Source organism: Neomonachus schauinslandi, chromosome 5, assembly GCF_002201575.2.
Source record: "Neomonachus schauinslandi chromosome 5, ASM220157v2, whole genome shotgun sequence".
Classification (NCBI taxonomy): Eukaryota; Metazoa; Chordata; class Mammalia; order Carnivora; family Phocidae; genus Neomonachus; species Neomonachus schauinslandi.
In genome coordinates this window covers 172417835-172432769 of record NC_058407.1, presented here as the reverse complement: position 1 = coordinate 172432769, position 14935 = coordinate 172417835, and the positions used below count along the sequence as shown (strand labels likewise).

Sequence of the window (14935 nt, the reverse complement as noted above, 5' to 3'; positions counted from 1 at the left end):
ACGAGAGGGAAGAGGGTCAGAGGGAGAAGCAGACCCCCTGCTGAGCAGGGAGCCCGATGCGGGACTCGATCCCGGGACTCCAGGATCATGACCTGAGCTGAAGGCAGTCGCTTAACCAACTGAGCCACCCAGGCGCCCCTGCCTTAGAGAATTATTACAGAATTAAAAATATTAGCACAGGTCAATATCAGGTTCAATTCAACGTAGGCTTGGGAAAATAAGTCTCCTGACCAAATGGCTAAGTGGTAATGGTATCAAATTATAAACTGGTTGTAAAAGCCCTAGGGTTTTATTTGAATCAAACCATCTTTTATATTCAAAAATCAAAGAAGTTGTGGAAAATAATTCTGTGCAGTTTCTGGTAACCAACACCCAAGATAAACACTGACTTTGTTTTGTATTTAAGGAAGAAAAATGCTGTTAAGAATTCTGCCCCACTTCTTGAATCTGGACTGCCAGGTGACTGCTCTTTTGACCACAGCGTCTAATGATGAGCTATGCCTTACTAGCCCCTGCCACTCATTCGGCTGCAGTGGATTTGGATCCGGTCAAGCACCAGGATACCTACCCCCCTGCAAAATAACGTCTGCTCACTTATGTGTCAACATGTGGCTTTGCATTTGCTCCCCAATCAGAAAACTGTGGTTTGCTTCTTTTTTTTCCTTCCTTTTAAAAAGATATCTTGTTTTTTAAGACTTGTGGTTGAGAGCGCCTGGGTGGCTCAGTTGGTTGAGCGACTGCCTTCGGCTCAGGTCATGATCCTGGAGTCCTGGGATCGAGTCCCGCATCGGGCTCCCTGCTCGGCGGGGAGTCTGCTTCTCCCTCTGACCTTCCTCCTTCTCATGCTCTCTGTCTCTCATTCTCTCTCTCTCAAATAAATAAATAAAATCTTTAAAAAAAAAAAAAAAAGACTTGTGGTTGAATGTTTTTGGCTTCATTTTGATAATTAACAGAGAAGGCAAGTTACATTCATCATTTTAGTTCTCATACGGACTTTGTTTGGGTTCCCAGGCAATCTCTAGTCATTAAGGGATAAAACTCAACTTCTTTCCAAACCACGAAGGGACGAAGAGATTCTTCCTGGCCTTGCTGGTTAATTAAGCCGGAGAATAGGCTTGGATGACAGGGCATGCTTTGTTTCCCTGAACTTCTGAATGGCTTTGTGTTCTCAGAAGCCCCAACAGATGCTGGCCTGGAATCCAATCAGTCTCCTGGTGAGAATCAAGGAAACAGGGCTGATCCCAGATTTGATGGGAATGGGACAAATGGAACCAAATCTCTGGCTGTGGCTGCCTGAGGAAATCGGAGGGATTTGTATTTGCCTGACCTTCCTTTTGAACTTTATTTTGAGCAAATACAGAACCCTTCTCAGGGTGGAAGACGACAATTCAACGAGAAAACAAGGGGGCATGTGGCATGCTACGGCACCCAAACAAGGTAACAGAACACAAAAAACTTTTAACCCATTCCATGTGTAGTAGGGAAAAGGGAGGTGGCAGGAGAAGGAACAAGAATGAGCTGGAAGAGAAAAGAAAACAGCGCTGACCGAGGAGAGGCCAGCAGCTGAACACCTTCTGGTGTGTAACTCCACTCAGCTCTTTGTTTCTGGAAGGCAACGTGGGAAGGGGAGCGGGGCAGGGGGAGGGGAGAACTTTGTAGGAGATGCAGCTGAAGAAAAAGAATCCTATTTCCTCATGTAAATCCTAGAGATGCTCAGGCCTGGGTATGTTGGCCGCACAGCACTGAGGAAGTGAGTCAACAGAACTGCCAGGTCCGGGGAAGGTTTGTCCGAAAAGGCAGTGTGCATTACCTTGGTGAGCACTTGCTGCTGCAGGCTGTACCTCCGTCCACTGAACCAAACCAACAACAGAGGATGACATGTCTGTTTACAAAGTCTACCCTTTCCGGGGCGCCTGGGTGGCTCAGTCGTTGGGCGTCTGCCTTCGGCTCAGGTCATGGTCCCAGGGTCCTGGGATCGAGCCCCGCATTGGGCTCCCTGCTCAGCGGGAAGCCTGCTTCTCCCTCTCCCACTCCCCCTGCTTGTGTTCCCTCTCTCGCTGTATCTCTGTCAAATAAATAAAATCTTTAAAAAAAAAAAAAAAGTCTACCCTTTCCTTCCGTGATTGGGGGTGCGCTGGGAGGCAGGGAGGAAGGCTTGCTGAGACTCTCAGCGGGTGGCAGAGCTGCCGAATAAGCGCAATTCCTGGGTCCCTCAGCCCAATTTTCTACCCGGTGAGGAGGTGGTTCCTGACACACACACACATCTGGTTTCCATTGAGGACCCACTGCTTTTCAAAACTGGGAGCTCCCAGGATTACCGTTAGGCCAGGAGAGGTTTGCTGTGGTTCTCACCCAGGGGACGGCCTGTTACCCGACACCTCCTCTCGTTAGGCATATTGGAGATGTTCGAAACCAGGGGTAAAGTCTGACGACTAACGACCTATGCTTTGGCTTATAAAGTGTTGGCATGGAACATGTTTTATTTTTTATTTTTTTAAAGATTTTATTTATTTGACAGAGAGAGACACAGCAAGAGAGGGAATGCAAGCAGAGGGAGGGGGAGAGGGAGAAGCAGGCTTCCCACCGAGCAGGGAGCCCGACGCGGGGCTCGATCCCAGGACCCTGAGATCATGACTTGAGACAAAATCAAGAGTCGACTGCTTAACCCACTGAGCCACCCAGGCACCCCTCCATGTTTTTTTCCACCATGTTTTAAAATACAGATATATAGCATCACTTAAAAAAAAATTTTTTTTTTTTTAAAGATTTTATTTATTTATTCATGAGAGACAGAGAGAGAGAGACAGAGGCAGAGGGAGAAGCAGGCTCCCTGCAGAGCAGGGAGCCCGATGCGGGACTCGATCCCAGGACCCTGGGATCATGACCTGAGCCGAAGGTAGACGCTTAACTGACTGAGCCACCCAGGCGTCCCTCACTTAAAAATTTTTTAAGGTAAACTCTACCCCCAACTCTATGTGGGGCTTGAACTCACAACCCAGAGATCAAGTTACATGTTCTACTGACTGAGCCAGCCAGGTGCCCCTAGCATCACTTTTTATAGCTCCATACTAAACTAATGCGAGATGCTCACACATCTGAACAGGCTGGGCTGTTCAATGCTGTACTTACCATGTGAGGAAAAATAAAATTCTATCTTGTCTAATCCACTGCTATTTTGGGGCTTTCTGTAATTCACAGCCAAATTGATTCTTATTAATATAAGGATGTTTATTCATTTCTTAATGAATCATACTACTCTTTACATATTAATGTTTATCTGTATCATGTATGTGTTAACAACAATTTCCCCAGTTTTTCATTTACCTTTATCTTTGTTTATGCTGTCCTTTGCCAAACAGGATTTAACTATTTTTAGTCTGGCCTCGATGTAACACTAAGAAGGGTTTTCCCTTCCTAGGGAATGATACAAGTAATTTTCTTTCGCTTTCTTGAAATATTTCCAAAAGGTTAGCCCAGTGTCCCAAAAGAACTACTGAAGGTTTCTCTCTCCACATGGTAGCCAGTGTGATACTGAAATCTTAAATTCGGCTAAGTCACCCCTCTACGTAAGCCCTGCAATAGCTCCCACCGTTACCACCAACTCACAGCCTGGCTGGGCCCGCCCTTTCTCACTTGCCTCCCCTAGCTCAATACCTGCAAGTCACACCAGCCTTCTTTCTGGTCCCTGAACAGGCTGCATTTGTTTGGTTTCCTGGCCTGCCTTGCTCCTCCTCCTCAGGCAGGCCTCTCTGCAAATGCTGCCTCCCAAAGAGCCCGCCCAGGTCACTCCATCAGAAGGCAGCCTCCTCCCCGCCCCCCCCCCGCGCCAGCCTCCTCTCATTGCTCCTCCCTAACACTAACCAGACAAAGGACCTGTTTCAGAGTGCAAACTCCACGATGACAGCGCTTTTCTGCTTAGATTAGTCCTGGCAACACTGAATAGTTAAAAATAAAAGAACGGATGAATCTATCATTTCTCCAAGTGATTTTAAGTATCTTTAGAGGAACCTGGCTGGCTCAGTCAGAAGAGCACAGAACTCTTGATCTTGGGGTCATGAATTTCAGACCCACGTTGGGTGTAGAGATTACTTAATAAAAACTTGGAAAAAAAATGATATTTTTATCAGACATTAAATTCTCATTTAATGTGTTTCTGGTCTCCATTTTGTCCCTCTGATCTAGTTATTAGCCTACATGGTTTTGATTAGTGTAGCTTAGTAAAAATTAGTCTCATTTTCAAAATTAGAGGCAATTTTTCAAGGGAAAAAAAAAAGCCCTATTGAATTTCAACGGGAATTGCAGCAAAGGTCTAGATTTTAGATTGAAGTGATGTATCTGCAATACCAAGTCTTCCCTCTGAGGGACAAGAGGCTTCTTCATGATCAGGTCATCTTCCTTGTCCTTGGGGAAAGCTGTCACCAGGCCTCCAGGGGGCTTTCGTGCCCTTTCTCAGGCCTTTTGTTTGCTCCAAGTTAGCAGGGTTTTCACTTACGCTCATTCTTTTTGGTAGAACAAATCCTGGCACATACTGCACTGCTTTCCTTACAGAGAGTTTCTTTTTTTTCTTTCTTTTTTTTTTTTATAAAGTATTTTTTTTTTTTTTTAGAGATTTTATTTATTTATTTGAGACAGAGAGAATGAGAGACAGAGAGCATGAGAGGGAGGAGGGTCAGAGGGAGAAGCAGACTCCCTGCCGAGCAGGGAGCCCGATGCAGGACTCGATCCCGGGACTCCAGGATCATGACCTGAGCCGAAGGCAGTCGCTTAACCAACTGAGCCACACAGGCGCCCCTTACAGAGAGTTTCAAACTTAAAAATTATTTTAAGAAGAATTAATACAGTTTATATTAAAACTTAAGAACAAAGCATTATGTTCACATCTCTTGATGTCCTTCAACATTGTTTTTTATATTTCTTAATTTCTAAAATATTTTATTATTTATATTGCTATATAATGTGAATGACATTCTCTATATTTATTTTGTATCTAGACATCTTTCTACTGCTTCTAATAGCTTTCCAGTTGATTACTCTGTCTTTTCTCAGGCTGAAAATGGTAGATTTCCCTTTCTTCATTACATATAAAAGTGCTTAGAACAGTGTCTGAAACACAGTGGATACCTAATTAACATTGGCAATTATGTTCTATTCTCTTAGCTAACTGAACTGACTAGCAGTTCCAAAACGAAACAGCGGTGATAGTCTTTGATTTTTTGGTAATGCTTCTATGTATTTCACTATTAAAAACATGCTAAGGACTGTTCTGAAATATGGGTTTAAAAAAAATCAAGAATATTTGATTTTATTACATCTTTTACCATTTAAAGTTATCATATGGTGAGTTATATTGATAAAGCTCTTAATATTGAATCATCCCTGCATTTCTGGAACAATCTCACTTGTTATAGCCTTTTTTTTTTTTTTTTTTAAAGATTTTATTTATTTATTTGAGACAGAGAGAATGAGAGAGAGCACATGAGAGGGGGGAGGGTCAGAGGGAGAAGCAGACTCCCCGCTGAGCAGGGAGCCCGATGTGGGACTTGATCCCGGGACTCCAGGATCATGACCTGAGCCGAAGGCAGCCGCCCAACCGAGCCACCCAGGCGCCCTGTTATAGCTTTTCTTTTCTTTCTTCTTTTTTTAAGATTTTACTTTATTATTTATTAAAAGACTTTTTTAATTTACTTGACCGAGAGAGACAGCGAGAGAGAGAACACAAGCAGGGGGAGCTGGAGAAGGAGAAGCAGTCTCCCCGCTGAGCAGGGAGCCAGAAGCGGGGCTCGCTGGGATCATGACCCGAGCTGAAGGCAGACGCTTAATGTCATAGTTTGCTCCTTAGAAGCTAGCCACCCGGCGCCAGCCCCTAGATTTTATTTATTTATTTTAGAGAGAGATAGAGATTGAGCAGGGGGGAGAGGGGCGGAGGGAGAGAAAGAGAGAATCCCAAGTAGACTCCCTGCTGAGCACGGAGCCCCATTCAGGGTTCAATCTCATGATCCTGAGATCATGACCTGAGCTGAAATCAAGAGTCAGACACTTAACCAACTGAGCCACCCAGGTGCTCCAATCACTTGGTCATAGTTTCTATTTGCTGATATTTTATTTAGAGAATTTAAAACCTATATTAAGTTAGAAGGATCTGTATTTTTCTTTTTTGGGGGTTATCTCTGTCATGTTTTGGTATGAGCATTATGTTGGCTTTATACAAACATATGTAAAACTATCTTTCCTTGTCTATGCTCTGGGACTTATTTCAGATGGCAAAAAAGTTTTATTCTAAATAATTTGCCCATAAACTTTTTGGGCATGCTGCTTTTCTGAGGAGTAGCTTTCTGATTACTTTCTCATTTTTTTCCTGTGGTTACTGGTCCATGTAATTTCCTATATTTTCATAAGTCACAATGTGTTATGTATATGTAAAATCCCTTTCATTAAGTTACCTTACCAGTATTTTCCCCTACAAAGCAACAGGCAGTCATGCATTCACTTACTGTGGGGTCGGTCCAGAGAGAGCATCTTGAGCACTCCTGGCAAGGGGCTCCCGGTGAGCGAGGATGCTGGCAGAAATGGTCATATCCATTGATAGATACTCGACAGAGGTAGCACATTTGGGCACCACAGCGGCAAGACATCCGGTTGCAGCCTTCAGATTTGATGAGGCCAGTCCCACACTTGTGGCATTTTCTAATGCGGGCTGCAGTCATTTTTTCTTCACTAAGAAAAGAACACATGAATGGAGACAGCAGGGAAGAGGACGAGGAGAGAAAAGTACTCTGGGCACTAAGTACGTCTTCCCACAGGTGACTGCCTAGCCCTTTTGGTGACATCTGAAAAGTGAAAAGAACCTATGCTTTGGAGTCGAGAACTACATTTAGTTCATTAGTTGTAGGACCCCGAATAAGGTACTCAACTGCTTGGAGACTCAGTTACCTCATTTTTAAATTAGGAAAACCCAATTTCTTCACCATGTTTTGAAGATTATTACAGGTAAGATAGAAAGTACCCCGGCACAGTGCATGACACCTACCATTTAGAAAATGATTATTCTGTTTGTTATAGGAGTCCCTGTAGGCTTAAAATGGAGAGAAAAAACTCAGGGTGTTCCTTAATAACATGTTTTATATATACGAGGCTGGCTAACGAAGAGCCAGTAAGCCTAAACCTTGGTTATGAACACACTTTGGATTTTATCCATTTTTTTTTTTTTTTTTAAGAGGTGGGGGGAGGGCTCCTGGGTGGCTCAGTTGGTTAAGCGACTGCTTTCGGCTCAGGTCATGATCCTGGAGTCCCTGGATTGAGTCCTGCAGCAGGGAGCCCGCTTCTCCCTCTGACCCTCCCCCCTCTCATGTGCTCTCTCTCTCTCATTCTCTCTGTCTCAAATAAATAAATAAAATCTTAAAAAAAAAAAAAAAAAAGGGAGGTGGGGGGAGAGGGAGGGGTGGGGAGAGGGAGAGACAGAATCCCAAGCAGGCTCCACGTCCAGTGTGGAGCCCGACACGGGGTTCAATCTCACGACCTTGAGATCATGACCCAAGCTGAAATCAAGAGTTGGAAGCTTAACTAAGCCACCCATGTGCCCCCCCTACCTTGGATTTTAAATACTTAGTGTGGGGTGGGGAGACACAGTTGGGGACAATCCAACAGTCAGTTTATACCTTCTTCCTGTCGGCAGTGCTCACCTCCATGTCAAAATCCCACATTCCCACACTCCCTTTTATTGAGGGTATCGGCATGCCCTTGAGGGGGGAGTCGGCCCTGGCTAATGGGAAGTTTGTAGGAAAGCTACTTGTTTCCAGAAGCACTTTAACTGATATGGAGGGGCAGGTGACTAGAGCCAAAATGACACATCTTGGCTCTTTACCAAGAGCTGGCACTGCTGAATTAGTTTCTTCTGTAGTGCCCTGTTCCTAACTCTAAAATTACCCTCGCTATCCTGGACTATAACTGTTTGTGTGTCCGTCTTCCTCTACTAAGTTGAGTTCCTCGAAGGTGTCAGAAAGCATGCCTATGGAGACTAGGGAAAGCAGGAATGACCCCAATGGTGGAGAAGCCCTGAAACTGGGACTTAACCCAGTGCTCTGAGCATTTCTCTTCCTTCCAAGTGGGAACCCAGAGTGGTGGCCAGGGATGTGCTTCCCTGTAAAGACTCAACAGTCTGGGGATGAGTTGTTTTGTTTTTTTTTTTTTTTAGATTTTATTTATTTATTTGACAGAGAGAGACACAGCGAGAGAGGGAACACAAGCAGGGGGAGTGGGAGAGGGAGAAGCAGGCTTCCTGCGGAGCAGGGAGCCCGATGTGGGGCTCGATCCCAAGACCCCTGGATCATGACCTGAGCCGAAGGCAGACGCTTAATGACCGAGCCACCCAGGCGCCCCTGGGGATGAGTTCTGACCTGTAGGCTCTCCCCTCACACTGAGAAACAGCCTTCTTCCTCCCACAGCTCCCAGGGTTTCTGCTAAGTAAGGGAAGCCAGGTGAGTCTGGGGTCACGCAAGTGTTTTTAATTACTGATATTTAGAAGACTGTCATAGTTTGCTCCTTAGAAGCTAGATTATGTGCTTAAAAATAGAAAAATGAACTAGGAAATTGGCTGGTATTCATTTAGGTCTAATTTTTGAATGGTCCAAAATGCAGGAAGGCTCTGACTTGAAAAGAATTTAAACCCAGTTCAAGTTACAGAAGAATAAATGAGTTCTAAGTTTTGCTGAATAGGAAACATCGTCAAGGAGACAAAGTTTAAATAAAGTGAATTTGTTATTGTCAACTTAATAATATAGCACACATGTTCATGATTTCGGTTACTCAGCAACTGTGAAGACCCTTCTCAATGCTCCCTGTTAAGACTTACAAGGTTCTGATGCAAAAGTTTCCAAGATGAAAACCTGTGGCCAAGACACAACTGCAATTTTCTACAGCACAAACTTTCCGTGTAAGAGCACCTTCAAGACTGATGTGTGGGGGCGCCTGGGTGGCTCAGTTGGTTAAGCAGCTGCCTTCGGCTCAGGTCATGATCCTGGGGTCCTGGGATTGAGCCCCACGTCCGGCTCCCTGCTCAGCAGAGAGCCTGCTTCTCCCTCTCCCTCTGCCTGCCACTATGCCTACTTGTGCTCTATCGCTCTGTCAAATAAATAAATAAAATCTTAAAAAAAAAAAAAAAAAGACTGATCTGTGGCTTTAAGCTGTCATGCTCTGGGGGCCTGGGGCTGGCTGACTTTTTCCCTGGGTAGCTGCGGTGGCTATAGTGAGGGAGAGAAGTGGATGAAAAGAACCAAGGTTGGGGCGCTTGGGTGGCTCAGTCAGTGAAGTGTCCAATTCTTACTCTTGGCTCAGGTCTTGATTTCATGGTCATGAGTTTGAGCCCTGCACCTACTTAAAAAAAAAAAAAAAGATCCAGGGTTACAGAGTCCTTTCCTGAAGGCTTGGGAAGAGGGTGCATTTATTTGCTTGCTCTGTTCCACCAAGCTGTCAGACACCAAAGTAATAATGGATATGGGATGGGAGAAAAGGCACTCCTAGATGAATGGAGGAATACACAAAGAGTGCCCACCACTGAACATTGCTCTAAAGTTCATATAGCTGTTCAACGCTGCATGAATATCCATTCAAGTCCTCATTTCTGCGCTCACAAGACTAGTACTAGGTAGGGCCAGAATAACTCTGTACCAAAAAAAGACTGCTTTTATAGACTGTGGTGACCACCTACCCAGTAACACGAAAGTGCAAAACGGGATGAGAAATCAGTTGATTCTTTTGGGAGAAGAGTGATTTGGGAACTAGATTCTAAACTAGGCAGGAAACAAACAGCCCTACAGGATGTGTTTCTGGGCAAGACAGGAAGAGAAGCCTGGGCTGCAGCTGTGTCTCCTGACCTTGTGTTCAAACAGGAAGGTTCACTGCCTTCCCCTACATAACCAACCTAGGTCCTACAGCTCCAAGAGTATTTGTTCTCACTTTTTTTTTTTTAAGATTTTATTTATTTATTTGACACAAAGAGACACAGCGAGAGAGAGAACGCAAGCAGGGGGAGTGGGAGAGGGAGAAGCAGGCTTCCCGCCAAGCAGGGAGCCCGATGTGGGGCTCGATCCCAGGACCCTGGGACCATGACCCAAGCCGAAGGCAGACGCTTAACGAACAGGTGACCCCTGTTCTCACCACTTTTAAGTATGTTGGTAATTTCATCTCCATAATACATAGATACAAATATGCTCTGTACTTAACAGATGAAGAAACTGAGGCACAGAATGACTAAGAAATTTGTTCAAAGTTCTTAACTACAGCTATCCATAGTGATTACTCAATCAATCTGTACTGACTTTATCAGTAAGACACCATTCTTAGGGGCAGAACAAAGGCTCAGGCGGCAACAACAGAAAACCTCCGCTTCTCCCAATCCAAACCAGACGTAACTTGTCTACAGTAACAAGAGCAAATTTTTTTGGGAGATGGTTCATAAACTGGCTGAAAGACAATTCCAGATGAGAAATTTAGAGTGTTCTTGGCAATAGCTCAAGTGCTAGACTAAGTATACTGCCTGACGAGATGACTACTTTGAAGAAAGAGTAATTTTGGACATGTCCATCACTTTAAGGCCATGCCACTGGGCAGCTGGTAGCTGCTCTAAATTATAAAGGCTGGCTGATAGGGGTAAGCCTAGATTTGAGGAAGCAACGCTAGACTTTTCTAGTTGGAGTGGCATGTGTGATTACTACGTATGTCATCGACTGTTGCCATAAACTTAATCACATCTACAAGGTCCCTTCGCCATGTCAGGTAAAGATATTCACAGGTTCTGGGGATTAGGACCTCTGCCCACCACAGTTTGCCCTCCGGCCTCCAGATTCATATCCACCCTACACCCCTACAGTCACCTCAACCCAGGACCCCAAAGGTCTCAAATACCATGGTGTCGCTCGGAGTCCCAAATCTCACCATCTAAATCAAGTACAGGTGAAGACTCTGGATATGACCCATTCTGGGACAACTTCCTTTCCAAAAAGGGAGAAAATGGAAGGAAAAAAAGGAGTCATCACTTATAATCAATTTAGAAATCCAGCTGGGCAAACTCCCTTATATTTCAGATCGGAGAACCCTCTGTGGTCATGGCACTACTGAGTAAGCCTCCCTTTTCTCAAGAAAGGTAGTGTGTTTGCAGCAGAGTAGATTTTAGCCAGCCCGCTTCCTCTAGAACTCTGGGCATCTGGTGGACTTGTTCCTTCCACACTCTGCGTCTTTCAGTCCAAGCTGACAGGGTTTCTGCTGATATGAGCATTCTCATCCACAGCTGGCTCCTAGACAAGCCCATCTCTACTTCGGGTTTCTGCTGAGATGGCTGAGGGGTGATGCCTGAGCTTCCTAGAGGCTCTCTTGGTCTGACTGAAGGGATCTGAAGGGTTCCCCCTTGACCTCCTGAGAGCCTTTACGTGACTGAAGACTTCGACATCTGGAACGCATCCTGATCTTCTCTCTAGGAGCATGCTTTTCCTGACAGCTAACGTCTTAATTTTGGGGTCTTTTGTCACCTGGGCAGGATGGGAGTTTCAGAAACAACCAAATCCTGTTCCTGCCCCTCAATCTCTCCTTCCGCTCACACTTTCCTCTCGCCACTGCTCAGCGCACAAGTTTCCTCAGCTACATGTCCAGACCCATCCTCTACACCTTCTGCTTTCTGCACGACTGCAGATGAACCAGCTAAGCTTCCTGCCACCGAAACGAGAACACGCTCTGTGCTTACTTCTGAGTCCTCATCAGCAGACCTTTACAGCCACAGCTCCACGAGCAGTCCGTTTGTGGGGATTCAGGTATTCTCCAAGGCAATTTTGGCTTTGCCCATAATGCTCCTCACCTGCTTCTGAGTCCTCAAGGGGGAGGTTTCTAAAATCCCTATTTCTACTAGTTCACGGCAATCTAGGCTTTTTTCTACCATGCTTTTCAAAATTGCTTCAGCCTCTACCCATTGCCCAATTCCAAACGTACTTCCACATTTCTAGGTATTTGTTACAGCAGCACCCCACTTCTGGCCCCCATATTTGTGTTAGTTTTCTACTGCTGCTGTAACAGACCACAATTTTATTAGCTTAACGTAATACAAATGCATTCTTTTACAGATCTGTAGCTCAGAAGTCCAGCACAGGTCTCCTCAGACAAAAATCAAGCTGTCACTGGGCTATGTCACCTACTCTGGGAGAGAATCTATTTGCTACTCTTGTGGGCTGTCAGCAGAATTCTTTGGGGCTGTGGGACTGAGATCCCTGTTTTCTTACTGGCTGCCAACTGAAGGTTGCCCCCTGTTTCTAGAAATGGCCACATTCCTTGGCTCAAGGCCTTCTTCCTCCATCTCCAAAGCCAGCAGCAGGGTCTGTCCATCACTACACCTCTATCTGACCAGAGAAAGGCTCTCTGCTTTTAAGGAGTCATGTGATTATAGACTGGGCTCACCTGGATAAACCAGGATCATCTCCCCACCTCAAGGTCCATAACCTCAATCACATCACTTCAAGTCCCTTTGGCCTTAATAAGGTAACAGGCTCACAGGTTCCAGAGATTAGGGCAGAGACATCTTTGGGGGTCATTAGTCTGCCTACCAAATTTGTGGTAAAGAACAGTTAGGAAACCATTTGCTTAGATTTAAAATCCTGCTATGCCACTTACTACCTGCAGGATCACGTGCAAGTTTCTTGGGCTCTGCCTGTTGTATCGTTTTGTAAAATGAGGATAATATTACCTACCTGTGGTGGACACTGGAAGACTGTTAACTGCCCCTAATAGTCATTTCCCATTTCATTCTCTTAGTAATGAAACCTACTCCTCACCCTTTGAATTTAAGCTGGACATAAAATCACCCGGCTAGAGATTACATATGGTGTCTGCCTTGAAGCTAGGTTGTGGCCACACTCAGTCTAGACCAACAGGGTAGAAGACAGACACAGACACAAACACACACACACCTTACAACTTAAAAAGCTGCCTGGCTGGCAGCTTTTCTCTTTCTCCTTTTCTATGGGCTGGAGTGTAAATGTGGCTACAACCCAGTCACCATAATGTAGATGAGAACACCACCTTAGGGAATGGTGAAGCAATGTGATAAAGGAACCTGGTCTCTGAATGACCTCATGGGAAAGATCTGCCTGGTAAGGCTGGGCTATTACAGGAGAAAGAAATGGGCTTCTGTATTATTTAAGCCAATGTATTTAATGAGTTAATATTTGTAAAGTGCTCAGCCACACAGGGAGTGCTAAACAGTAATGGTGCTTATTATTACTGACTGCATTATTCTGCATTCTGGAGGCTATAATGCTGCTTAATGTCTCAGGCCACCAGTATCCTATAGGAAGCATGGGTATAAGCAATATTCGTGCAATCTAATCTAGTTAAAATGTGTGATCTGCTTATTCGTTCAGATCACGAGGAGAAGAGGACTAATATGTACTGAATTCGCACTCCAGGACCAGCTCCATGAGGCTGAAGAGACCAGCCAACAGAGGGGGTTAGGGTCACTTCCTGAGGTTACTCTCGACTGGGGTGGCCCGAGCGCTTGTCCTTCCCACAACACTCACTGCCCTCCCTGGCCAAAGGGCCGGCTAACGGGGGAGCTAAGAACCAGTCGCAAGCCCCTGAAATGAGGTTACTCACATGGAGGTTCGGTACTTGATGTCATCTTTCTCAGCCAGCTCTTCACAAGTGAGGCCATTGTGCTCTTTCCAGAGTCCCTGACACTTCCTACAGGTTTCCTGGGGATAGAGGAGACACACAAAGACAGTTCCTGGTGAGGAGACACCATACAAATAAATAAATAAAATCTTAAAAAAAAAAAAAGTTTCTGTTCAAAAACAGGAAATGCAAAACAAGCTTCATGTGGCTTGAGTTTTTTCCGATGATGGCTCTCCCTTTTAGCAGGGATATTTCTAAAGACATCTCTCAAGAGAAAAGATAAGAATCATGAGAAGCAAGCATGGGGAAACTTTCTTCTCCTTAGAGCAGAAAAAAAAGTGTTGCCCCCATCACCCAATTGGTAAAAGGCCTTCTAAAATGCCAGGAGCCACCTGAAAAAAACCCACAAAACACAAAAGACAGACTTAGTGATCTTGAGTTTTTTTTTCTTTTTTAAAGATTTTATTTATCCATTTGAGAGAAAGAGAGAATGAGCACAGAGGGAGAGAGAGAGGGAGAAGCAAACTCCCTACTGAGCAGAGAGCCCGATGTGGGGCTCGATCCTAGGACCCTGAGATCTCTGAGATCCAAGCCAAAGACAGACGCTTAACTGAGTGAGCTACCCAGGCGCCCCTGATCTTGGGTTTTTAAAACCCAAGGGTTTGGATCTCGTTAATTTCTGTAATCCCCAAGCCCAGTGTTCCATTGTTGGTCAGGCATAGATTCCATCTGTTGAACTGAAGAATGGTCTAGATTAGGATTACTAGGGGTCCTTATGAGAGACAACCCCCTAAGTCATCCCTTACTCATAAACACAGATATCAACCTCCACAGCTTAACCCCATTTATAAACATAATTTTTAAAAAAGATTTATTTACTTACATATTTGAGAGAGACAGAGAGAGAGAGAGAGTACATGAGCAGGAGGAGCACAGGGAGAGGGAGAGAGAAACTCAAGCAGACTCCGTGCCAAGCCTGACATGGGGCTTGATCTCATGACCCTGAGATCAGGACCTGAGCTGAAACCAAGGGTTGGACACTCAACCAACTGTGCCACCCAGGTGCCCCTATAAACATGAATTTTTTTTTTAAGATTTTATTTATTTATTTGAAAGAGAGAATGAGAGAGAGAGAGCATGAGAGGGGGGAGGGTCAGAGGGAGAAGCAGACTCCCCGCTGAGCAGGGAACCCGATGCGGGACTCGATCCCGGGACTCCAGGGTCATGACCTAAGCCGAAGGCAGTCGCTTAACCAACTGAGCCACCCAGGCGCCCCTATAAACATGAA

At 45.0% G+C, this 14935-nt stretch overlaps 1 protein-coding gene across 3 annotated transcripts in view; it reads right to left on the bottom strand.

Annotated features, from left to right (window-relative positions):
• The window catches only part of RNF216 (ring finger protein 216), a 147101-nt gene that overhangs the window by 11709 nt on the left and 120457 nt on the right, over positions 1 to 14935 (bottom strand). For all 3 annotated transcript variants that reach the window (XM_044915736.1, XM_044915735.1, XM_044915737.1), the window contains 2 exons: positions 13630 to 13727; positions 6492 to 6714 (listed from right to left, as the gene is read on the bottom strand). In XM_044915736.1, coding sequence (XP_044771671.1) covers positions 6492 to 6714; positions 13630 to 13727 — 321 coding nt within the window. The remainder of the gene's footprint in view (positions 1 to 6491; positions 6715 to 13629; positions 13728 to 14935) is intronic.